Raw genomic sequence first — 25,821 nt, 5'->3', positions numbered from 1 at the left:
TTCTCTTGTGTTGTAATCAGGAAAAGTGACTCATCTAGCCTTGTCTGTTGCAGATGTTCTTAGTATAAAAACATTTAAAAATGTTTTAGCATGTTAGCCAGTAAGTCATCCATGCCAGTCTTGGTTGATTCTAAAGGAATGTTTTGGTTTAATATAATAAGCTAGATGCTATTTCTGTCTCCATGCTGGCTGCAGTAATGTAATGTACTTTTTAATAAAAGTCTGTGGGTCAAAGCAATGACAACAATGTTGTCCTGTTGTAAGTCTGCAGGTTGTGATGGTGTAAGGAAGAAGCACAACTCCACTGAGGTTTTAGACCTCAGAGAGCTCTTGTGACTAATATGGTCCAGGCCTGGGGCTGGATCTGCTCACTACTGCTTGGATTTCTGCCTCAGAACATAATATTGCACAGTCCTACTAGTGGATGAGGAAACTCAGAATTATCATGGGTTGCTGATGTGTGTTGAAAACCTGTGGAAAAATCCACTAAAGAATTTTCCAGTGGCGGATCTAGGATTTTTTAGAAGCAGGGGCCACAATGGGGCCACCATTTACTAGCCTGGTAATACCAAACTCTGCTACTTTGCTTTGCTTCGTAGACAGAGTCTGGAAGGGCATAATTGACAAGCGTTTACTTTCTCGTGGGCGGGCGCTTGTCTGAAGTTTAAAATCATTGGTGTACCCTTAAGTCAATCACATAACGGTTGGTTATGACATATGTTACATGCCGCCTCGAACTTCCGCTGTAAACACAGGTAGTGCATTTATTGGCTGGTTTAAAATGGTTTACGAACATAGCTAGCAAATAAAGAAAGAAAGAAATAAAGAAAGAAAAATAAAATAAAATAAAACAAAATAAACAACACAAACAACAGCTTTGTTCCAAAACCTATTAAGTTGCCTACCTACTAGACAGCATAGACACCCTTATCAACACATTATTTACTAAAAACCCATTTTAAAACGCCACAGTGTTTGAAACAACTTATGCAATCTGATGAGGCTTCTTATTAATGAGGCAAAAAATTCATTATTTTTATAGGTAACGGCTAGGTCTATTAGAATTGCATTGTAAATATATACTATTCTTAAAAAATAGCTGAGATGGCTTGAATAACACAGATTAACAATATATTGTCGCAATCGTGTGTTTATTGTCTTCATGTTTCATCGGTGAAAACGTTTAGATCTGCTTTATTTTCATTTATATTTAGTGTTGCGTATGTATGGAATTTGCTGGAACGCCATAAAACGTCTGAGTTATATGAGTCTGCGCCCTCTGGCTTCGAGTGTGAATTACACTATACATTACAGCAATAATCAAATTCAGTTTTAATGATAATTAAAATGTAAAACAGTAAAAGTAACTGTCAAAATTTCATCGTGAAACCGGTAATAGTTTCATTCCTTATTGCAGTGTTACCGAGAATCATATGATGCTTCCACACAGACTAATATTATGCACTTTCCACACTATTCCACTATTTTCAGCCAAACAGTTTTTGCACACCGGGTCTATATGACTTGAGGATCTTTATCTTACTTTCATTTTAAACAAAATGCTACAGTTTTTCTACATGTCAGTGATGATTCTGAAAGAAAACGCGCTTGGAACCTAATGTAACGAACGCAACTTCCACCCAGCGTTGGGCAAGCTACTTGGAAAATGCAGTGAGCTAAGCTAACAGTTACTCTTCTTTAAATGAAGCTTAACTACACTAAAGCTACAGCCCTGGGAAATGTAGCACACTAAGCTACAGCAACTTGGCAAAAGTAGTTTACTACATCTAAGCTATTTTTAAAAAAATATATTTTTTTCTATTGAACCAACATCACACCAAGTCAATGCTCTCTCAGTGATCAATAAAACTGTCAGTCAAGCAGATAGACAGCCATGTTCAGTTTAATTGTTTATTCAACAGCTATTCCAAACCAATTTGTCAACATAATCAGTATCAAATACAGGGCCGGATTTACCTCAAATTGTGACATAGGCAAAATAAATTTTTGCTGTCGGCCGGAAACCTCCTTTTAGTAGTTGGTATTGTGGCTTTATTGTATACAGATACGTTTATATAGCCTAAATGGTAACACTTCACAATAAGGTTCAGTAGTTAACATGAGTTAAGTAGTGTAGTTAACTTGAACTACGAATGAACAATACTTCTGCAGCATTTATCTTAATGTTAATTTCAACATTTACTAATGCATTATTAAAATCAAAAGTTGTTTGTTAAGATTTGTTAATGAACTATCAATGAACGGCTGTATTTTCATTAGCTAACATTAACAAAGATTAATAAATACTGTAATAAATGTATTTTAATGTAATACTGTAATAAATGTATTTTATACATTGTATTCTCATGTTAGATAATACATTAGCTAACATTAATGAAATCTTATTGTACCATATAGATGTATAGGGCTACAGATAGGCTACGTTTATTTGCATCATTGCATGTGTAATTATATCAATATAAACATTTCATCCAAATTTTACACTTATAGGTACTTTACACTTGAAGATAGCCGCGTCGTGGCTTTCCGCTATTTTTCGAATATGACGCCACCTCTCCCGCGGCCTCATGGGATAGTAAAGTGTCCATCGTATGCCTACTACAGAATTCGGAAGGAAGTAGTAGGTCATCCGGGTACTTCCCTTTCGAGGGAACTTCGAACTGCGTCCTCTAGGGGTCGCTATGGGGAACGCCGTCAGCGTGACCCGTGTCTGAAGCATATATACAAAAACACCACATGTTGGCCGGCGACAGCCTATGACGTCACTACCGGCACGACCACAGTATAAAGGCGCCGGAAAATACGTCATTCTCTTCTTCGTCTTCAGTGACTGTTTTGTTTGAAGCGTGTATTCTACAGGTAAGAAACGATTTCCTACTATGGCGAGCACTAGCAAGGTGTTTAAGAGATGTGTTCATCCGTGTCCTCATTATTTGACACCTGATGACACACGCGATCTTTGCGTCTTTTGTTTGGGCGAGGAGCACGCACGCAATGTGCTCGAGGGGGCAATCTGCGTGCACTGTGAGCTTTCTTCTATGAGAAAGCTCCGCTCTCGTCTGTCTCTCTTTTTGAGGAAGGAGGGACAGCCGTCTGCTTCCCGCGGCTCAAGACCCACTGCTGCTGAGGCACGGAGGATAATGAGCTCGTGGGGCTCGCAGGCGGAGCTGGCTCGTGAGTTAGAGAGGGGGCTTTCCTTCTCGCTCGTCAGCCACGAACGAGAGTGAGTCGCTGGATGACGATGATGCAATCTCTCTGACATCATCTGATCCAGCGGCTAGTGCTCTGCTGGGTTATGCCCAGGAAGAGCAGGAGATGTCTGAGGGCGAAGAAGTTGAGACTGAGCCCTCTCAATCCTCCTGCCCTGTGTATGACGAACTGTTGAAGGTTATGGAACGCGCCACGGCGAGGCTTGACTTGCCGTGGAAGCGGGCCAAGATGGTGGCGCCGCGGGGTCGTCTCGATGAGCGTTATCTTTCTGGCCATAGCCCCCCAGCTCGAGTGAGCCTTCCATTTCTTCCTGATCTCCATGCAGAGGTTGAGAGGGAATGGAAAAAGCCGTTTTCCTCTCGCATTCATAGGTTTCAGCATACCAGTTATGCTAACATTGAGGGGATGCGTGAAAACGGCTATGAGGGGATGCCCCCTGTGGAAGAGACGCTGGCCAGCTATCTCTCTGTGGGCGAGACATCCTCTCTCAAGGCTCCCTCCTTGCCATCTAAGCCCCTTCAGGAAACATCTCGCTTAAATGGCAGGGCATACGCAGCAGCAGGTCAGGCTGTTGCTTCGTTGCACACGATGGCGGTGCTTCAGGCATACCAGGCTGATCTGCTGAAGGACCTGGATAAGGGTCAGGGCTTGTCACCTGATGAAGTAGCTGAGCTGCGCCGCACCACGGATTTGGCTCTCTGTGCTACTAAGCAGGCCACCACTGACCATGGGCAGGTCTATGGCGGCCATGGTGGTAACGGAGAGACATCTGTGGGTGAATCTGGCAGATGTTGGGAAGAAAGAGAAGGGCTTTCTTCTCGATGCTCCAGTCTCACCTTCCGAGCTTTTCGGTACCTCCGTCGAGACGGTGTTCGAGAAATTTAGGGAGGCGAAGGCGCGCTCAGCGGCCTTCAAAACCTTCATTCCAAGAAGGTCCAGGTCTGAGCCCGAACAACGCAGGGGTCCTGGCCCATCTCCATCTGGGGATCAGAGATGGGCACAGAAGGCTAGTGTCGCGACTCGTGCCCCTCCCCCGCCTGCGGGTAGGGCTAGAGGGAGGCGCGGGTCAAAGAGAGGTAGGCAAGACCTGAGGGAGGTGATCCAGACGAAGCGTTCTCAATGCTCTCGTCCGGACCAGTACGAATTGAACATCTACTCCCTTTCCTCGGGGGGCCTGTCATCTGCCCTTATCTTCCCCTCTCTAATTCCCCTGCAACCACCGTTTTATTCCACCTGACCGACGTTGGGTGGGGACCAAGATAGAAACCTGCGCTTTAAAATCATTGCAGTCTCTATGCTGGACTTATGATGTTTTGGTTAAGTTCTATGTTTCATAGAAACTACCTTACTGATGGTCTGGACCCGACTCTTGGTTCGCCTCCGGGACTGATCTCATGCGCAGGAACCATGGATGGGTGAGTACGATCCAGTTTTACTGGTATTTATGTGTTCCACACTTGCAACACTGCAGTTCCAGGACCTGTGGGTCTTTTTACTTCAGTTTCTTTGGTTGAGAAGGTGCAGAGCTATCTGAGGATATATATGTATTAGCTTAGAGACTGCTCCCCTTCCGAGGGTTTTAAGTAGCAATCTCCTGAGCCCTTGCCTAGAGTGTCGTCTCCCTGCTAGGGTTTAAGTATAGAGCCCAGAAGTTTTGTGTGGCAGCTTCTCTGGAGGGCTTACGGTTTTAGGCCAGTGGTCGCTTTCCAGAGTTCTGTCATTCGGCCCTTTGCTCTCCTTGTTGGTCGAGCTGGCATTGCTCCCATCACCATTGAGGGTCACCTATGAGCATGCCGCTCCCATTTGAGTGTATGAGATCCCTCTCATGCTGAGAGTTGAGTTCTCCGCTCTCCAGAGCTATGTTATTGGTCGAGCTAGCATCGCTCCCCTCACCATTGAGGGTCACCTATGAGCATGCCGCTCCCATTTGAGTGTATGAGATCCTCTCATGCTGAGAGTTGAGTTCTCCGCTCTCCAGAGCTCTGTCATCAGCAGCCTCAGGTTGTTAGGCCTCTCTTGCCTCCCTGTTGGGTTGCTCTCCTTGTTGGTAGAGTTAGCATTGCTCCCCTCATCATAGAGGGTCACCTATGAGCATGCCGCTCCCTTCTGAGCGTCTGAGTTCCCTCTCATGCTGAGATGTGGGTTCTCCGCTCCCCTAGAGCTCTGTGTCCCATATGCTCTCCTTGTGGGTCAAGCTGACGTTGCTCCCCTCATCATAGAGGGTCACCTATGAGCACGCCGCTCCCTTCTGAGCGCCTGAGTTCCCTCTCATGCTGATAGTTGGGTTCTCCGCCTCCCGAGCTATGTTGTTGGTCGAGCTAGCATCGCTCCCTCACCATTGAGGGTCACCTATGAGCATGCCGCTCCCATTTGAGTGTATGAGATCCCTCTCATGCTGAGAGTTGAGTTCTCCGCTCTCCAGAGCTCTGTCATCAGCAGCCTCAGGTTGTTAGGCCTCTCTTGCCTCCCTGTTGGGTTGCTCTCCTTGTTGGTAGAGTTAGCATTGCTCCCCTCATCATAGAGGGTCACCTATGAGCATGCCGCTCCCTTCTGAGCGTCTGAGTTCCCTCTCATGCTGAGATGTGGGTTCTCCGCTCCCCAGAGCTCTGTGTCCCATATGCTCTCCTTGTGGGTCAAGCTGACGTTGCTCCCCTCATCATAGAGGGTCACCTATGAGCACGCCGCTCCCTTCTGAGCGTCTGAGTTCCCTCTCATGCTGAGAGTTGGGTTCTCCGCTCTCCCGAGCTATGTTGTTGGTCGAGCTAGCATTGCTCCCCTCGCCATAGAGGGTCACCTATGAGCATGCCGCTCCCTTCTGAGCGTCTGAGTCCCCTCTCATGCTGAGAGTTGGGTTCTCCGCTCTCCAGAACGGTGTTTCAAATCCATGTTATGGTGAGTGCGCACGCTAGTCTCTGTGCACTTTCTGAAAGCCACGTTGTGGTAAGATAGCACACCAAGTGTTTTGCGATCTTTCTAAAAATCCTGTATGGTATGGGTTACGCGCTGCGGCTTCGTGCCCTTTCTTTGAATCGGTCAGGTCCCGGTTTTCACCTTGGGCCCCAATCTACCTATGTATCCCCAGTGATACTGACTTGAACATGGTGTTGCTACCAAGGATCTGTTGAGACAATTCCTTCAGCGAGCTCATGCAGAGCAAGCAGTAGCCCCTGGGTGACAGGCCAAGGCCTAGTTACTATCCTAGGCGCTTGGTCGTATCCCCTTAAAGGAATCTCTGCTAATCTGATTCCAAGCCTTTGAGCTCTACCCTGGGTCCAGGAGGCCCGGCCCCTAACAGGTAAGTTCTGGGGTACGCACCACAGGTGTTTAGGCATTTGTCTGGGCTTCCTGACTTTACTCTCATAGTGTTTCCTGTTTCCTGAGTCAACTTCTCAGAGCTGATTCAGAAGCACGTGACCTTTAGATCATGGGCACCTATGAAAGTCTACATTTATTTGATTGAAACACAGTAAAAACAGTGAGATTGTGAAATATTATTACTAGTGCTGTCAAACGATTAATTACAATTAATCACATCCAAAATAAACGTTTTTGTTTATATAATATATGTATGTGTACTGTGTTTATTTATTATGTATATATAAATGCACACACAGTATATATTTTGAAAATATTTGCATGTATATATATTTATATTATGTTTTATATTATATATAAATATATTTAATATATAAACATAACATATTTTTCTTAAATATATAAATGCATGTGTTTGTATTTATATATACATAATAAATATACACAGTACACACTCATATACTATGTAAACAAAAACTTTTATTTTGGATGCGATTAATAATCGTTTGACAGCACTAATTATTACAGTTAGCCTACAATTATTTGTTTCTATAAAGCTGCATTTTCAACAGTATTACTCCAGTCTTCAATGGCACATGATCCTTCAGAAATCATTCTAATAAGCTGATTTGGTGCAAATGAAAGATTTCTTAATATTGTCAATGTTGAAAACTGTAATATAATCAGTGTTGAAACTGTGATGCATTTTTTTCAGGATGCTTTGATGAATAGAAATTTCAAAATAACAGCATTTATTTTAAATATAACTTTTTTAACATTATAAATGTCTTTTCTGCCACTTTTGATAAATGTAATGCTTCATTACTGAATAAAATAAAATAAATAAATAATATGTAAAATTAAAAATAAATAAATAAATAAATAAATCTTACTAACCCCAAACTTTTTCATAACATATAGAGAGAAGGAGAGAAACAGTATTCTTTCTTCATTGTCTACTATTTCATATCTCTTACAACTAAGAACATCATCTGTTTTCAGACCATTGTAAACATCTGCTCTAAATTCACTGCAGTGGGCCTGTAAAGTCTAGATTCATATTTCATACTATGAACAGCAGAGCAGAAGAAAGGCCCAGGGCATTGTGAAGGACAGCTCACATTGTCTTCTACACCACCAGGTCTAGCTGTTTTCTCTCTTGCATGATTACATGTACCGCTATGCTGTACTAACCTGCATAGCGCATCATTCATATTAGAGGCCATAGCACGCAAAGATGAAAGCTCTGAGCTGTTTTAAGAGTTTGGCACATAATATCAGATTAGCAGTGTAATTCCCCAATTCTTGTACCCTAATCTTTTTTTCAGAAAAAAAAATAAAAATATATATATATAATGCATTTTAATGAGTTTTAATACAAGGACAAAAGGCAATGGGTTATAAGAAAAGACATTTTAAAAAAACAAAACAAAAAAAACATTTAGCTGCCTTTAGTCAACATGAAATCATATATATGTATATTGTCTATAAGCCAGTATCGTCCTTCTATGCATCTTCTTTAGTTACAGACACAAGCATTAATATAAATGACTGCTGATAAATTTATTCCTCTACTACCTTCTCAACTCTTCCGTGTCTCCTGTTTTTTTTTCCTACAGATTTTTGGGTGATGAGGTAATGGAGGAGTTGAGGAGACACTTAACACTTTAAATGTGGCATTACTGTCACACTCAGTGAAGGTGGGAAGGGGGGTACATAGGAAGATGGGAAATATGGAAAAGTTCAAGAAGGATTTATTTTGTTAAGGCCAACAGGGTCAGCAGATTTATAAACAGAATTTAAACTAATTTATCTTGGAGAGAAATGCAGTGAAAAGAAAGGAGCAAAAAACAAAAAGCAGGAGATGAATGCAGAGAGGAAGTGATGGTGTGAGGCAGCAGCAGAGGGTGAGAGAAACAGGAAATGACCTGTACGTTTTATGGCTCCACTCTGAACTGGAGAACCCTGGGAGAGTTTAACTCTCACCTGGCACACCCAGGACCTGTCAGTGACTTAAACTAATGACTAATCGCTCATTTCCTCCACACACAAATGTACACTTAGAGCGATATCTGTTTGTGTTTTTTTCTAAATTCATTAAAGGCCTTTTAGGTGCACTCTCCAGTTCCTTCATTTTAGACTTTTAGACTTGCGTTTGCCCTAATTGCCTTATTATATTTTTTAGACTTATTGTTGCCCTGTTTCTGGCTCTTGTCTACCCACATTATTCTGTGTAAAACAAAAACAAAAAGAAAAAAAATAATAATAAGAATAAAAAAAAAACAGTAACATTCTGAAGTATAATCTGTTTTATATAATGGAGCTTTCAAGCTTAAAAAAAAAAAAAAAAAAAACTATACAAAGGTAAAAAGGTAGTCCTTAAAACATGTGCACTATATTCCAAGTCTTCTGAAGCCATACAATAGTTTTTGTGACAGATAGACAGTCATTATTCACTTAAGATCATAAATTCACTTTAAAAAATCATTGAAATTCACTTCAAAATTTAAATATGGTACCTTTAGATGTGCCATACCAGATTTGAAGTCAAAACCGAATTCAGTTTAGGTTGTTCATCACATAAAGCTATTTTATAGTTTCACAAAGTATAATTCTTAAAAAAAAAGAAAATGGTCACACTTTATTTTAAGGTCCTATTCTTGCCATTAACAAACCATTAACTACAACTTTTGCCTCAATAAACTCCCAGTTTGCTGCTTATTAATAGTAAGGTAGTTGTTAAGTTTAGGTATTGGGTAAGATTAGGGATGTAGAACATGGTCATGCAGAATAAGTGCTTTATAAATACTAATAAATAGCCAATATGTTAATAATAGGCATGCTAATAAGCAACTAGTTAATACTGAGAATTGGTACCTTTACTAAATTTTTATCCAAAAAATACCTTTTGTGGTCATGAAGATCAAAACAACAATAAAACATAACAAGGGAAATATTAAAAAGATATTGGCATCATTTTCTCCCTAAAACAGTGTAACTTTTCACGTCACCATTATTTCTTGTCTTTTGTCAATTCTGAGTTGGGCTGTTCACTCTTCATTAGCATTTGCACTAGTATGATGAGACAGGACAGATATGAGACATAATGCAATCAGCAGGGTTGAAGGACGTTTCATCTTCTCTTTTGCAAGCAGATGCGCATCTGCAAAAGCAATGCCAGATGATTGAAGTGAACAAATAAAAAACGCTTCAGAGACCCTGAGAGACCCAAACTCCACCTTGAGGTGGAGTTAATCAGAGACATGGGCTTAATCTGACTGTGTTTATGCAGATGCATGGAAGGTTACGGCTCCACATGAACACACGCTTCTACGCATTCACACTAATCTGTGATTGATAGGACTTGGGCCAAGAACCTTTCCATCTGAGTGCATTTGCTGTGTCGTGTGCCAAGAATTCAAATCAGATTTAAGTACTGCAGACTGCCAGTGCTCATGCTTGTCTATCATCATGACTAGCTCATTTCACTTAATGTACATGTTATAAAGACCGTTGCCAGTTCTATTACTGCTAAGGCCTCAAGAGCCATGACACACATTGCTGTTCAAAAGTTTGAGGTTGGTATGATTTTTTTTTTTTTCATGGTTTTGAAACATAAAGTCACTTATGCTCACCAAGGCTGGATTTATTTTAATCAAAAATATAGTAAAAACATTAATATTATTGCATATTTGTTTCAATTCTGTGTCGAAATTATGATGCATTTTTTAAAAATTCTGTAAGAAAGTTCAAAAGAACATGATTTGTCTGAAATATAAATATTTTTTAACATAATAAATGTATTTTTCATCACTTTTGATCAATCTAACGCATCCTTGCCGAATACATTTCTTTCAAAAAAAAAAAAAATTAAAAATTACTGAGCCTAAACTGTTTTACAGCTGACATGTTGAAATATAATTTAAATATTACCTTCAATTTGTAATAAGGCACAAATATGCAGAGTTCAACAGAGACCAGTGGTGAAAGCGCTTTAGTTTTTTCTTCTTTATATTGCTATATTTATATAAGTCTGCTGGTTCTCTAGGGCACAGCAGGGTTTTATCCTGTTGAACAGAACAGAAAAATGGGTCAAGAAATCAGGAAGACACATAGTAGGGGACAGGACATGGAAAGGCCAGCAGGGAATGGCCTCGCCACTTGTGATGGCCCAGGAAATAAAATTTAAAAAAATGTTGTTACCTTAAAGTCCTGCAGGAAAACGATCATTTTGCATGTGTGGAAAAATGGGGGGAAGAAAATTTGTAAGACAGCTGGGCAGTGGCCATGGAGTAACATTAGTAAACTTTGTTATATTTTCAATGACTGTGACTTGTGTATAGACTAAACCCAGATACGGTAATGCTTTATTTTGCCAAAAACTACCAACAGATAATATATTCACAAATAGAGCATATCAAAGACACGGTGGGGTAAAAACATGCACTGGAGGGCATTACACAGGAAGTTTGTATTTACTCTCAAAAATAATGTGATTTTCTAGGTCTTTGCTAGATTGTTGCCAGGCATTTGCCTAGGAAATTTGGGTCATTACTAAAATGTTGCTACAACATGTCAAAACAAACCGTAGACTGTTAGGCAATTCATACTTAATGGGCCATATATCTGGTGTATTTTGTAAATGTACATAATATATTTGGCAGAAGGGGCGATGGTACTTGTGACCTGGCCGCTCAGCGGTGGTACAGCGACTGTGGCGACGGGACGTGACGTCTCCGTTCCCTTCTTCAGGGAACGAGGGTTACATACGTAACCGAGACGTTCCCTTTCAGTCGGTCACTCCGAGTCACGTCGGATGACCGACGAATTGGGATCCCTACCAAAACGCCACAGGAGCTGCCCCTTCCAGTGCTCTGTGTAGGCCTCCTGATCCTTCCTATAAGGCAGACGATAGGACCGGGCTCTACACAGAGAAGGTCAACTACTTTTGTTCCTTGGACAACCCAGACAGTAGGACTTGGATAACACTGGGAAGCGTGCCCTTCCATTTGGAAGAGGCACACTGCGGAGTCACCTCCTCCCCGAGGGGGTTAAGTGGCATTTAGACATGTGAAGTAACCCCGTAGGGCCCTATTGCACATGGAAGTCTCTGAGATGGCACAGGCTGCATCATTAGAGATGGCAGAACGTGGTCTGCCAGGGGAAACACGGCTCTAATAAGCATACCGTGGAATACACATATGGGATCCCGGCAGGGTCTCTCATATGGGCACTAGCCTCACATCAGATTTCACGAATTCATTGGCTGAAAGGCCTGGCGCCGGACGCTCTGCCACATCCGGACGCCGGAGTGCTAGAGGACTCGACAGGGTTTGCCTGGTTAAGGAACTCTCTGGAGAATTAGGTGAAAGAACGCCGCAAGCCGACTCTGAGCCGGGCCTCTCAGTGCCAATACCCGTTTGAGGTGAGAACACAGGAGGAAACCGGTTCGACACGTAGGCTATAAAACCTAGCGAACGTGTTAGGAGTTGCCCAACCCGCAGCTCTACAGATGTCTGCTAGCGAGGCACCACGAGCCAGCGCCCAGGACGATGCGACACCCCTAGTGGAGTGAGCACACAACCTGAGCGGGCAGGGCACACCTTGTGCTCCATAGGCCAAGGTGATGGCATCCACTATCCAGTGGGCTATCCTCTGCTTGGAGACAGCCTTCCCCTTCTGATGTCCTCCGTAACAGACAAATAGCTGTTCTGAGGTCCTGAAGCTCTGAGTTCTATCCACATACTGTCGCAGTGCGCGTACAGGACAGAGCAAAGCTAGGGCTGCGTCTGCCTCCTCCAGGGGCAGTGCTTGCAGGTTCACTACCTGGTCCCTGAAGGGAGAGGTAGGAACCTTGGGCACATAGCCGGGCCGGGGCCTCAGTGTTGCACTGGAGTCAGCCGGCCCAAACTCAAGGCACGATTCGTCGACCGAAAATGCCTGCAGGTCCCCAACCCTCTTGATCGAGGCCAACGCAGTCAGGAGTAGGGTTTTCATAGAGAGAAACTTCAACTCGACTGACTGCAAAGGCTCGAAGGGGGCAGTTTGTAGGGCTCTTAGCACCAATGCCAAATCCCAAGAGGGTAGGGAGGGAGGCCTAGGAGGGTTTAACCTCCTAGCCCCCCTAAGAAACCTGACAACCAGATCGTGCTTCCCCACCGGCCTCCCCTCTACGGGGTCGTGGTGAGCGGAAATAAAGTCAAGTCAAGTCAAGTCAAGTTGAGCTTTATTGTCATTCCGCTACATGCGGGGGCATACAGTGGAACAAAATGTCGTGCCTCACAGGACCACGGTGCTACATAAATACAGGCATACAACAATGGAGTAAGACAATATAAACCTATACACAACTATCCTACTGATAGATTTTGACTATAAATATACTATCTATAAAAAGTACCTATACAAACTAAAAAATACAAACTATACGAATGCTTCAGATAAATACTGTACATGTGCAAGGAGAAACATTGAGTTCAAGCAGCTGTCTGGGGAACAGTGCAGGAGGATTTGTAGTGCATGATCATGTAAACATACATATATTACTGAGTTATTTTTGTGGGATTTGTGTACACACAGCAGTGTGTGTGAAAAGTGACTAGTGCGCATAGAGGAGGAGAGTGTGCTACTACAGGTGGTTTGTACAGGCCCACTCACCTGTGTGTAGCACACTTGAATTGCACGTTACATGTTACAGGAGGTAGGGGTTTGTATGGGGGTTCAGAGAGGCGGGGTGATTTGAGTTCAGGGCTCTCACAGCCTGGGGGAAAAAGCTGTTGAGCAGTCTGGCAGAGCGGGCTCTGATGCTCCGGTACCGTCTTCCTGATGGTAGGAGCTGGAAGAGACTGTGGGAGGGGTGTGTGGAGTCCTTAACGATACTATTGGCTTTGCTGGAGCATCGTGTGAGGAAAATATCCAGGATGGAGGGGAGGGGGGCACCGATGATCCTTGCAGTTGAAATAGCAGCAACATAAACCTTAAGGGTGGAGGGGGACAGCCTACGCTCCAACCCTTGTTGCAAAAAGGAAAGCACAGCTCTGATCGAACATCTCCGGGGGTCCTCACGGTGAGAGGAACACCATTCGACAAACAGGTTCCACTTCAGCGCATAGGCCCGTCTTGTGGACAGTGCTCGTGCTAAAGCGATAGTGAGAGCTACCTCCTGGGGCAGATCACCTAGAACCTCCGCGTCCCGTCCAGGGACCACACATGGAGTTTCCACAAGTCTGGACGTGGATGCCAGAGGGTGCCCCGTCTCTCAGAAAGCAGATCCTTCCTCAGAGGAATCGGCCAGGGAGGGGCTGTCGCGAGGAGCATGAGTTCCGGGAACCAGGTCCTGTTGGGCCAATATGGAGCCACTAACAAGACCTGCTCCTCATCCTCCCTGATCTTGCACAGTGTATGTGCTAGCAGGCTCACTGGGGGGAACGCATATTTGCACAGGCCCTGGGGCCAGCTGTGTGCCAGTGCGTCCGTGCCGAGAGTTGCCTAGGACAGGGAGTAGAACCACTGGCAGTGGGTGGTTTCTGGAGATGCAAACAGGTCTACCTGAGCAACTCCGAACCGACTCCAAATCAGCTGGACCGCCTGGGGATGGAGTCTCCACTCCCCAGGGAGTGCCGCTCGAGACTGCTCGTCGGCCGCCTGATTGAACACTCCTGGGATGTGGATGGCACGAAGGGACCTCAGATGCTTCTGACTCCAGAGGAGGAGGTGGCGGGCGAGTTGCGACATGCGACGGGAGCGTAAATCGCCTTGCCGGTTGATATATACGCAACGGTTGCAGTGTTGTCCGTATGGACCAGAACGTCCTTGCCCCGAAGGCGCCCTCTGAGGCGACTCAAGGCAAGGCGTACTGCCAGCAACTCGAGGCAATTGATATGCCAACGCAGTTGGGGACCCATCCACACCCCTGACACTGCGTGCCCATTGTACGTGGCTCCCCAGCCAGTGGCCGAGGCATCTGTGAATACGACAGCATGCCTGGATACCTGCGCCGCTCCAGGAACGAACGCTGGATCGCAGCAGAGGCAGAGGGACACCGCCATGTTTGACATAGCGGAGTCTATTATGCAACTCCGAGATGGTCATGTCCCCACAAGAAGAACATGAACCATCCACGAAAGCTTCCTCAGCGTGCTGAATGCCCAGACACGTGAGGCAGCGATCGTGACCGTCCTGAGGCGCCAGGAAACGACCACACCCAGAAACGCACGGGTGATAAGACATCTTTAAAAAAGACCTGTGTTGCTCTTTTAGAGAAATTTGCTCTTTATTAAGTGCTGAAGCACGCAAGGGAGTTGGCCACCACACACTCCTAGTGTGACTGTCCTCACGGGAATCGACCTCTTCTCCCGTGAGACCGCGACCACCGCTGCTGCGCTGTAACGCCCACACTCGCTCGCTCTTCTCACTCGCAGGATAGGAGAGCAACAGTGATTCACCGCCGCTCGGCTCCGAAGCGAAAGGATGAATTAATGCGGTGCACCCGCTGCCTCTTATACTCACGCTGTGATCAGCGGCAGCTGGATGCAATGATCGCATGCCAATGTCCATTGGCTCGTTTAGTTACACTCGAAGTGGATTGGTCTCTCTGGCGAGATCCCAATTCGTCGGGACTCGGAGTGACCGACTGAAAGGGAACATGATCATCATTTTTGTCTCAGACTTGTGGAGTTGTGGATGCTCAGTAGACATTCTATTTTAGTTGATTTATCAGTTAAGTTCTTTCTCCATGGAATTGAGACAGTCCTCATGCCCCATTTCCATGGTAATAAGTTGCATAGTCAAGAATTTTTTTTTTCTTTTTCTTTTTTTTTTTTAATGATCCTTGGAGTTTTGCAGAAACTATGAATTGTTTGTAATATACTGTATTGTGTCTATTTTCCTGAGAGATGTCTTATGTTTCTAGAACCACTTTTGGGAAATATCAACTGCATTTATTGGAATGTTTACTGTGGAATAAGGCAGGTTTCATTTACTATTTGAAGGACAGGCAGTATACGGTGCTGTGTAATATTCAGCTTCACACTAGCTCAGCTTAAACGGTAGCCAGAACTGTGAATTCAGAGGTCAAAATAATTGACTTCCAGAGCTACAAAACACATATCTCACACGGTGCACCTTTGCTTGACTGATGTTTCACCCGGCCCTCTTCATAAAAACCTAAAACTACAAGTTTTGTTCTTGGCTGTAATCTGGCACCACACTTTTGGACCTGTCCGTCTGTCTGAATATGCGTAATTTATGGATGAACAGGTGGGACATGTCCCAGCCACTTTTTGCCAAGGCTGGATTTGTCCCCACCACTTTTTGAAAGCTCTTCAACTCCTCTGTTAAAAATGGCTTGCGTTGCCATGTGTTTCTTAGAGTTGGCGTACAAACCTTACACATAATTTATCATAATAAAATTGCGCTCAAAAAACCACTCACTGTTTCCACAACATTAAAAGTCTGTGGAAACAGAAATTGGAAAACATTTTTTAAAACCCATAACGACAACGAATGGGTAAAAACTTAGTTTAAATTTCTGCAAATTATTTTGGGTAAATGCAGTAACATGATTAATCTTCATGAGCCTAAAAACCCACATATAAATCAGTGCAACAGACACTAAGCAATCTAAAAAGACGTTGGCATAGAGACTATTGTAAATTGATGTTAAGTAAATTAAATAATTTTATTTTTAAGTAACTTTTAGTGTTAGTCTTATTTTATTTTAAAAACACTGACTGACCAATAATGTCTGAAGTACCCCCGTTAGGTTCTGTTATTAAATATGCATACTTGGCTGAATTTCCATAAACATTATTCCATATTCCACATCTTAGACCTCCATACTTATCATGCAACGCTCAATCAGTGTCTTCAAATATTTTCAAATAACCAGCACACTACCCGGATGCCTCTCTTAACCTGGGATGTTGTTTTATGCTTTGCTGACGTAGATGTGCTCTGTGTGAATGGCATCCAGTACATAGTACTTTCTTTGATCAGATGGAGTTCATCCTTCATGTTCTTCTCCTTCACTCTTAACAGGATCTCAGATCAGTTGGCTGACTGTGGATTAGGGGCAGGGGGTTTAAATGTGCACTAGACAGCAGGGCGTCTGTTTATCAATCTGTCCTATCAGAACTTGGTTTGTTCACTGCAAATCTCTAGACATAAACACAAACACAAGCCTTGTCCTTTTCCATTAGGCACTGCACTGAGAAATTTCATTTGATCAGCATTAATTGCTTTTGGTTATGAAGCAAACAGGTCCACAGATCCACAAGAGGGCATAATCCATAACACACATCTAATAGCACAGTTCTTTTAAAGTACAACATGTACAAATGGCTTTTTTTGTACATAGTTAGAATATTTGTATACATCAGGCAAATGTTTGAATGGAGCATGTTTTGGCTCAAAGAGTTCAGATCAAGTCAAGGAACAGCAAATAATTAAACCTAAATAAAAAAACTCTGCATGTTTTCTTCACAACTTGTCATACACTTAAAATGTATGTGTGATGTGGTGATGAGAGCACTGGATGGCGCTATAGAGCTTTTAAAAATTGTTAGCAGAGTTTGCCATCTAGTGGTCATGTTTTAAAATGTAACTTCACAATGAAATTCACTGCTATAATTATTAACCTTAATCTTTACAAAAAATAATGAGTAGGTGACATTTCTGGTAATGTTTCAGTAAAAAGTACATTACTGTTATTTTATGTTTCACTTATTATGCTTTATTAATTATTTTTAAAAATCAGGTATTACATTTAAAAAAATAAATAAAATTCAATGACACAAGCTATGATCACTAAGTGAGCTGCTTCTTTGTGGTCTATAAGTGTAAATGTCAGTCTACATTCATAGAGGTGTTTAGCTTCAACCTTAATTAAACACCCAGCTATTCAATCAATCTTCAGGATTACTAGAAACTTCCAGGCAAGTGTTTTGGAGCTGTTTGGAGCTAAACTCTGCAGGACAGTTGTCCTCCAGGACCAGAGTTTAACACGTGTATTATAACTTGTGTATTTTATGTTCCTCATGATTGATGACTGTAAACGCACCAACTTTTATCTTTTTCAAATCTGTATGTCATTTAAACTAATTTGTAAATTTCTGTATGTGAACTGCAGGGATTACCTGGACCTCTTGGTCCCCAGGGGCCCACAGGCCCTAACGGCCGACTGGGGGACCCTGGTCTCCAGGGCACTAAAGGAGAGAAAGGAGACCATGGCAGAGGAGGCATTATGGGTCCAAAAGGAAGTGTGGTGAGTCTCTCTGTCCTGCTCTCCACTTCTGATGTTATGTAAGATCTTAAAACAATAGGTTTAGATGGAATTTAAGCTACCTTTTCATTATCTCCAGCATTCACGTATGATTGACAATCTTTTTGCTTCCTAATGGCAGTTGCGTTGAAATTTCAGATCGTCGTGAAGCAGCTGTTACCTTCTGCTTATTCACCTTGATAAAATGAATGAATAATGAATGTTTGAATATATCCACACAAAATAAATGACCATTGATAAGTTTGAAAGCAAAGCATAGGTTTTATAAGGCTAATCAATGTAAATAATGTGATAATTATAAAATATATATTTCAGACATAATTATTCATAACCGTGCATTTTACAGAAGAATAACATTGTTACGAGAATAACATTTTAGTTCAAATTGGTCATTTTTACTTTATATTCTTAGTTTTGATTAGATTGTATTATTAACTGTATTTGATTAGATTCAGTGTGATGGTCGCGTAAGGTCTAGCTGCAAAAGTTTAAATATTTTAGTAGCAGAAATTATACACACAATGTCTCAGTGATACTGTACATAACTTTTCTAGGTTTAGCCATTTTTAGCCTCATTGTAATTCTCTTTAAAACAATCTCAGGAGTAGTTCTGAGAGTGGGTTAAAGAGTAATGAAATGCTATTGTGTTTGTGGCTTTCTATAGGGAATGGAGGGTGTTCCAGGGTTTAATGGAGCAGATGGAGTTCCGGTAAGTGTCATTTTGTTTATATCCACAGTATTATGTTAAGCGCCGTCATTAGGCATAAATGAAGCAGAGTTTTACAAAATGGCAACAAGATAAGTATGATAAAAGACAATAGCTACATTTATTAAAACTAATCATGGGAATAAACAAACCTTCTGTCCAGTAATATAGTTCAAATACCATGAATACCTTTCCTTAGTTTTGGACTTTTTACCCAATATGGCTCACTGAAGGTAAAACAGAATATGTTGGTCAAGTCTTCAATTCTGATCTCTCATCAGGGCCATCCTGGGCCGTCTGGGTCTCGTGGAAAACCAGGAGCTGACGGATGTAACGGAACCCGGGGAGAATCAGGAACACCAGGCCTTCCAGGATTCGATGGTGGACCTGGAATATCAGTACGAGTATTCATTTATGCATAGATCATCTAACCCATAGTGCTTTTATTTTCTCTCTTTCAATCACTTTGTCTCTGTGTACTTGCCTATCTCTAAATATAATATTCTCTAGGGCCGGCCAGGAATGAAGGGAGAGAAGGGTGACCCTTTGGATCTGTGGATCTATATGCAAAGATTCAGGGTAAGAGGTACTAAACATTTCACCAGAGGATACAATACCAGAAACCAGTTTTAGTTTACCTTAACCCTTTATTATGTTTACATTTACTATAAATTGAGTAAATGCATTTGATTTAGTTTTAAAAAATGCATCATAATTCTGTGACATATTACAGGGAGATTCAGGACCACCAGGTTTTCCAGGATTTGCTGTAAGTTTGATTTGTATCATTTGTCTTGTGAAAGAACAGAAACTGAATCATCAGGGATGAAGGGATGAAAAGGTGAAGGGGAAAGGTGTTTTCTAAAACATTTCATTTCACCCTTACAGGGACCAACTGGTAACCCAGGGTACAAAGGAATGCCAGGATTACAAGGCCCTTTGGTGAGTTAGTGACACGCACAATAAAATTACTGGTATAATAAAAGTTATAATTATAATTATAATTATGGCTGTCAATGAAACTTGTCAATTTGGTGCGATTATTTATGGAAAAAAATCATTTGTGCTAAATTTTAAACACAATATGGCAGTATTGTCTGGTTTTGCTCAATTTCGCTAACAAAAATTGATGCAAACATAACTGTTGTGCATAACAACTTGAGCAAATCAAGTGAGCCAACGAATCAGGGATCCATTCATAAAGACAGTCACTTGATTTATTTCTCAGCCATTTTAACAAATCGGTTGAATGAATGACTGATTTAGGTATTTAGAGTATCATAATTTCTTAGCCCAAATCAATCACTAATAATTACTATTGACAGCCCTAGTAATAATATAAGTACTGCTTGCTTTATTGCAAACCTAGCATCACTTCTTTTTACTTACTTATTATCTTTCTTTAGGGTCCTACTGGCATTAAAGGTGTTAAAGGACAAAAGGTAAGTAAAACAAAATGTTTAAGATTTACATTCGTGTTTTATGACAGCATATGTTCCAATATGTCCTCTTTACATCACTTTGGTAAATAAACATCTTCTATTTGATGTTAATGTGTTGTCTCTGTACAGGGTGAAAGCAGTAAAAAGATAAAAGGAATGAAAGGAGAGTTGGTGAGACAAATTTTTTGTGTCTTATATCAGACTAATATCACGGTCTATAACCTGCACTGTTAACCCATATGAATTTTATATCTGCACCACAGGGGGAGATTGGAGAGACGGGCCCACCAGGACCTTACTCACAAATCCGTACAATCCCTCCAGAATGGCAGGCAAGAAGAACATGATTTCATGAGAATATTACAAATATTTTCTCTCAGGGGAGCAAATGATCTGTCTACTGTAATTTTCATCTCTCTCGTTTGTTTTAACAGGGTGATAAGGGCTTGAAAGGTTCTAAAGGTCAACCAGGAGATTTGGTAGGTGGCTTTTTTGAACACAAAAATTTATTTTTGGAATGCAAACCCTGCCTTACAGTGTGTTCGGAATATCTGGATCACACTGAAAAATGCTTCTTTGCATAATTTTGGTCTGATTTTAATGGTCCTATAAAATATGTTATTGAAATGTAATCCACATATTAGAAACGTAATGAAATGAAAATGTAACGAGTTTTGCAGATGGTCTTTCCTCATTGAAATAGACAGGAGTGACTTGAAAATAGATGGCAGTGTCGCCACTGATTGGACCTACGGGGACTTTGGCAGTATCTTGATAATAATGTTTTGTGTTTTAAATTATTTCAGGGGTATTTATCTACCAAAGGAGAGACTGGTGTGTCAGGGTTTCCAGGACAACGGGTATGATTGTTCAAGAGCTGAAATCTCTTTATTAACCCTATGCAAAGACTTTTCAAAAAAAAAAAAAAGCAGGTTTTATTACAACCAATCACAGTGTATCAACCAGCTAGGTCTTCATCAGGCGCATCAGGAAATGGTCATCTACCTTTTTTGTTTTTGTGTTTTTTTTTCTAATCTGAACATTTTTTTGGGGTATGCACACAAATTTTACATTTTTATCTAAAATATTTAACCAATTCTTATTAAATACAGGGAAACCCAGGACGAAGTGGCTTGCCAGGACCTGGGGTATATCATTTTGATCATTTTCCCAACAGTGCATTGGCATTTGTTTGGACTTAAGCATTTCTTAAAGTCTCTCTCCATTTCTACAGGGTGAGACTGGACTACCAGGTTTCCCAGGAAATTCTGGCCGCAAGGTATGAATCCATTTCTGGTTTAGCACTATATCCTGTCATACCTTACCGTTCAATCTGCATCAAAAGTTGTATGACCTAAATGCATATCATTCAACAGGGAGACAGAGGGGAACCTGGAGAGCCTACAGATCCTTTTGATAATACTGGAGGTACTAAAAATAATGCAAAAAAGATTAAAAGAGCTGTTTAATATCTGCTGTTGTAGTAGTCCTAATAATAGTCCTAGTTAGTAGTCCTTTCAATAAACAGTCCAGTTTCTCAACATTTTTCTTACTTTGCTTCCGTCTGTTTCTCTTGTTTATATAGTGGGTCCTCCAGGACCTCCTGGAGAGCGTGGCCCAATTGGAAATCTTGGTCCTAAGGGTGCTAAAGGACTGCTGGGTCCTCCAGGCCCCCCTGCCGCTGAACAACAAGCAGGTATTTTTCTTTCTAAAATGGAAATTCTGTCAATATCTGTTGGTGCGAACTCGTATGTCTTCTGTCTGTTAAAACACAAGGAGAAGTTTAGACCATGCCATGCTTTGCATGCAACAAAACAGCTTGGATATCATTCCCATTGTGAGACAAATAACCCAAAATTATAAATTACACTGAAAAAGTTTTGCCTTCTGTCATAACTCTCAGTTTGATTCACACTTATGTTGTCAAAAATATAGATTTTTTGAATTCAGAATATTTAAAATTACTTCAATACACAATTTCCACAGTAACATTACACCAGTAACAGCTGCAATTTCACCTCTGTTATAACTCCAAAATGAGTTGACAAACAATGCTGTGTGTTTATTTAAAAATATATATATATATATATATAAACCGTTGCATGTTTAAACGCGTCACTAGCTCGCGTTCTGGTATTTTCAGTTTCACGACTCGGTTCACAGTAGGTATGTAGTGAACTCTCTTCATGTGTTGTGAGTTTAACATGCATTTGGGAATGCAATGTGTGCCAGTTATACTTTTTCATGTTTGCATAATTTCCAACAGCAGAATTTTAATTCATAATTTAATTTTGACCATAGTCAAAGTATTCTCTTAACTTACTGCCCTTAATCTTTTGCCATTTTTTTCCTGTGGTATTAAAAATGGTATTGAACATTGATGTCTTTTAAGTTATCATATCGAAGTTAGGAATTGTAGTATCTTGACAACACTAGTTCTCACTAAGTAGTTGTCAAACTTGCTGTATCACTATAAGCGACATTGCACACAAGGCCAATAGCAATTCAACATCGACATCAAACGCCAAACTCGTCTTTTTGACAGGTTTGAGATGAAAACTTTAGAATATTTTTATAACACATGAGTCATATGGACTTCCATTATGGTACTTTTATGATGCTTCTTCTGACGTTTTTGGAGCTTGACAGCCCGTGGTCTCTGTATACCTTTTTTGTATAGGAAAGAACAATGTAAACACCTTCTTTTGTTCATCCACAGAAGAAGGAAAGTCATATGGGGTTGGCATTAATAAAAAAAATCCTCAAATTTTTTAGTGAACTTTTTAACACATATGGAATTAGTCATTACTTTAACCAAACTCTTTCACTGATATGATTGTTTCTCTGATCCACAGTGGATTTGTGGGGTCCAGAGGGACCACGGGGATCAAAGGGAGCCAAAGGTGAAGCTGGAGAACCTGGTAATCCTGCCACTCAACCTGGGCCAACTGGCCCCGATGGGATACCTGGATTTATTGGACCACCTGGACCCAAGGGATCATGTAAGTGTGAATTAGAATGAAACCTGGTGCCATCACTAAATTAGGGGTGGGAATCTCTATAGGCACCTCACGATTCGATTCGATTCGATTATGATTCAGAGGGCTGCAATGCGATGATTAAACAATTATCGATGGATCTTGTTTCCTTTATTTAACCAGAAAATAACATATGCCATATCGCTAATCTCTTCTTCCAGTGAGACCTGGTTAAGTATTGTTTAAATAAAGATTTTCTTTTTTTTTCACTGTCTGACTGTCTAAAGCAAAGTATCTGGAATGACCCATAATGAATTTACCTCCAAGATCCTTCACGAATAAAACAAATGGAAGTGATTTGGCAAGTCAACAACAAGGTTAAAAAGAACCAACGGGAAATGAAACATGTGCCTGTAGCAGCAAACTTTAGTAAATTATTACTGACTTGAGCATATTCTGTAATATGGTGTCTCACATTTGTTGTGTTTCCAGAATATTTTAGTTTGGCTTGACACAACTTGCATATATAGTGTGGCACTTGTCCAGGGTCTTTCCCCCTTCAACTTCATTGAAGCCAAAGTGCTTCCATACGCTAGCTTTTAACGCAGATGGTGCCGGTCTGATTTTACGTGCTGCCATCATGCATCTGTTACCCCTTTTTACCCTGCACGTGTCTGTGGCACTTTACGGCTCTGACGCAGCCACCGTAAAGTTTAAATTAAGCATGTCCTTTTGCACAGTCATGCTAATAAAGCATTTTCATATTTATACAATAATATTGTGAAGTAGTATTACAATTTGCACATGTATTTTTTTCCTGTGATGACAGAGCTGAATTTTCAGCATCATTACTCCAGTCTTCAGTGTCACATGATCCTTCAGAAATCATTCTAATGTGTGGATTTGCTGCTCAAGAAACATTATTATTATTATTATTATATTACAATACAATACAACGTTTATTTATATAGCACATTTAAAACAACCGAAGTCGACCAAAGTGCTTCACAGATGCAAACAAAAACAAGTCGACAAGTTTATAAGCAATAAAACAAGACTATAACACAAAAAATGTAAAATGGATGAGATTCACTAAAATAAAGTCATTCCACAGCAAGTCAAAAAATATTAAATGCCAAGGAAAAGAGATAAGTTTTAAGAGTAGACTTAAAAACAGATAATGTTGAGGCAGTTCTGATATGAATTGGGAGACTATTCCACAGCTTGGGGCCAACAACAGAAAAGGCACGATCACCTCTGTTTTTGAGACGTGCCCTAGGGACTTGCAACAAACCAGAATCAGCAGATCTGAGTACTCTTGACTGAGTATAAGGTTGTAACAGATCAGATAGGTACTGTGGAGCCAGATTATGGAGAGATTTATAGACAAACAATAGGATTTTAAAATCAATTCTGTATTTGACTGGCAGCCAATGCAATGAAATCAGGGCAGGCGTAATAGACTCGTACTTGCGCTTCCCATAAAGAACCCGAGCTGCAGCATTCTGAACCAACTGCAGACGGGAAACACATGACTGAGAAACACCAATGTACAGTGAGTTGCAGTAATCCATTCGAGATGTTACAAAAGCATGCATAACCATTTCAAACTTCTTTAGAGACAAAATTGACTTCACCTTCGTCAGAAGACGAAGATGATAAAACAGGACTTAACCACAGCACTTATCTGCTTACCAAATTTAAGATTATTGTCAAACCATACACCCAAGTTTTTTGCATATGTAGTACTATATGGGGTGAGAGGTCCTAATTCAAAGTCGTGTACACAATGATCATTTGAGCCAAACAAAATAAATTCTGTTTTACTTTCGTTGATGCTTAAGAAGTTACTTGTAAGCCAAAGTTTTAGTTCATCCAAACAGTCTAAAATAGGCTTTAAGGCCTGTTTGTTATCACGCCTCAAAGGAATATAGATTTGCGTGTCATCGGCATAAAGATGAAAAGAGACCCCATACTTATTGAGAATAGATCCTAGGGGAAGCATATAAAGAGAAAACAGTACCGGACCAAGGATCGAGCCCTGAGGAACACCAGATTTTAAAGATATTTCAGATGAGGAGTGGTTTCCAATACTAACAACGTACCTCCTATTAGTGAGATATGAACGAAACCACTGCAACACCGTGCCCCGAAGGCCAACACATGTTTCAAGACGCGATATAAGTGTGTTATGATCAACTAAATCAAAGGCAGAACTGAGGTCTAACAGAACCAAAGCCACTGACTGACCAGTGTCAGTAATTAGCATGATGTCATTCAAAACTCTTAAAAGAGCTGACTCAGTGCTATGACAGGATTTAAAACCAGATTGAAATTTTTCAGAGATTGAACTGACGGTCAGATATTCTTACATTATAATTATCGGTGTTGAAATCAGATGTGCTGCTTAATATTTTTCTGCTTTAACATTTTCCCATGATTCTTTGATGAATATAAATTGTATTTATTTAAAACAGAAAAGTTTTGTAACAATTCAAAACTCTTGTCATTGTCATTTTTAATCAAGTTTTAATCAAGGAGGAAGTATTAAAGACTATTGATGTCCAGGGGCGGACTTAAGCAAAGCCCTAAGCAAATTTCAGGTACGGGGCCCCAACAAAATAACTATAATGCTCTTTTATGCGTAACCCTTATTTTGCTCGCTAGCTCTCTCTCTCTCATTATAGCTATAGCTATTATTTATTGTAACTATTACCGCTTCACAACTTAAGTAGCCTAAATAATTGGTCAACCTGATGCTGTTCTAAAGCCATATTAAGCTGCCTTATTTTTTTCAGATAACAAAAGACATTATATAAAAAAATAAATAAAAATGCTTGAACTTTGAATTGTAAACTTCTTCAATCT

The 25,821-nt window shown here is 41.0% G+C and overlaps 1 protein-coding gene across 2 annotated transcripts in view; it reads left to right on the top strand.

Annotated features, from left to right (window-relative positions):
* The window catches only part of col4a2 (collagen, type IV, alpha 2), a 101,465-nt gene that overhangs the window by 47,399 nt on the left and 28,245 nt on the right, over nucleotides 1-25,821 (top strand). Inside the window, exons 1-17 of one of the 2 annotated variants that reach the window (XM_058786431.1) lie at nucleotides 4,543-4,646; nucleotides 17,675-17,809; nucleotides 18,492-18,536; nucleotides 18,815-18,931; nucleotides 19,044-19,112; nucleotides 19,267-19,302; nucleotides 19,422-19,475; nucleotides 19,940-19,975; nucleotides 20,105-20,146; nucleotides 20,239-20,307; nucleotides 20,410-20,454; nucleotides 20,782-20,835; nucleotides 21,088-21,123; nucleotides 21,210-21,254; nucleotides 21,352-21,403; nucleotides 21,561-21,671; nucleotides 22,831-22,977. In XM_058786431.1, the coding sequence (XP_058642414.1) occupies nucleotides 4,626-4,646; nucleotides 17,675-17,809; nucleotides 18,492-18,536; nucleotides 18,815-18,931; nucleotides 19,044-19,112; nucleotides 19,267-19,302; nucleotides 19,422-19,475; nucleotides 19,940-19,975; nucleotides 20,105-20,146; nucleotides 20,239-20,307; nucleotides 20,410-20,454; nucleotides 20,782-20,835; nucleotides 21,088-21,123; nucleotides 21,210-21,254; nucleotides 21,352-21,403; nucleotides 21,561-21,671; nucleotides 22,831-22,977 (1,114 nt within the window). In that variant the 5' untranslated portion in view covers nucleotides 4,543-4,625. Of the gene's footprint in view, nucleotides 1-4,542; nucleotides 4,647-17,674; nucleotides 17,810-18,491; nucleotides 18,537-18,814; nucleotides 18,932-19,043; nucleotides 19,113-19,266; nucleotides 19,303-19,421; nucleotides 19,476-19,939; nucleotides 19,976-20,104; nucleotides 20,147-20,238; nucleotides 20,308-20,409; nucleotides 20,455-20,781; nucleotides 20,836-21,087; nucleotides 21,124-21,209; nucleotides 21,255-21,351; nucleotides 21,404-21,560; nucleotides 21,672-22,830; nucleotides 22,978-25,821 lie in introns of those variants that run through there. The other variant, XM_058786430.1, reaches the window with a different exon arrangement.

This window comes from Onychostoma macrolepis, chromosome 09, assembly GCF_012432095.1.
Source record: "Onychostoma macrolepis isolate SWU-2019 chromosome 09, ASM1243209v1, whole genome shotgun sequence".
Classification (NCBI taxonomy): domain Eukaryota; kingdom Metazoa; phylum Chordata; class Actinopteri; order Cypriniformes; family Cyprinidae; genus Onychostoma; species Onychostoma macrolepis.
The sequence above is the reverse complement of the archived record's forward strand: the minus strand, read 5'-3'. Positions and strand labels throughout refer to the sequence as shown.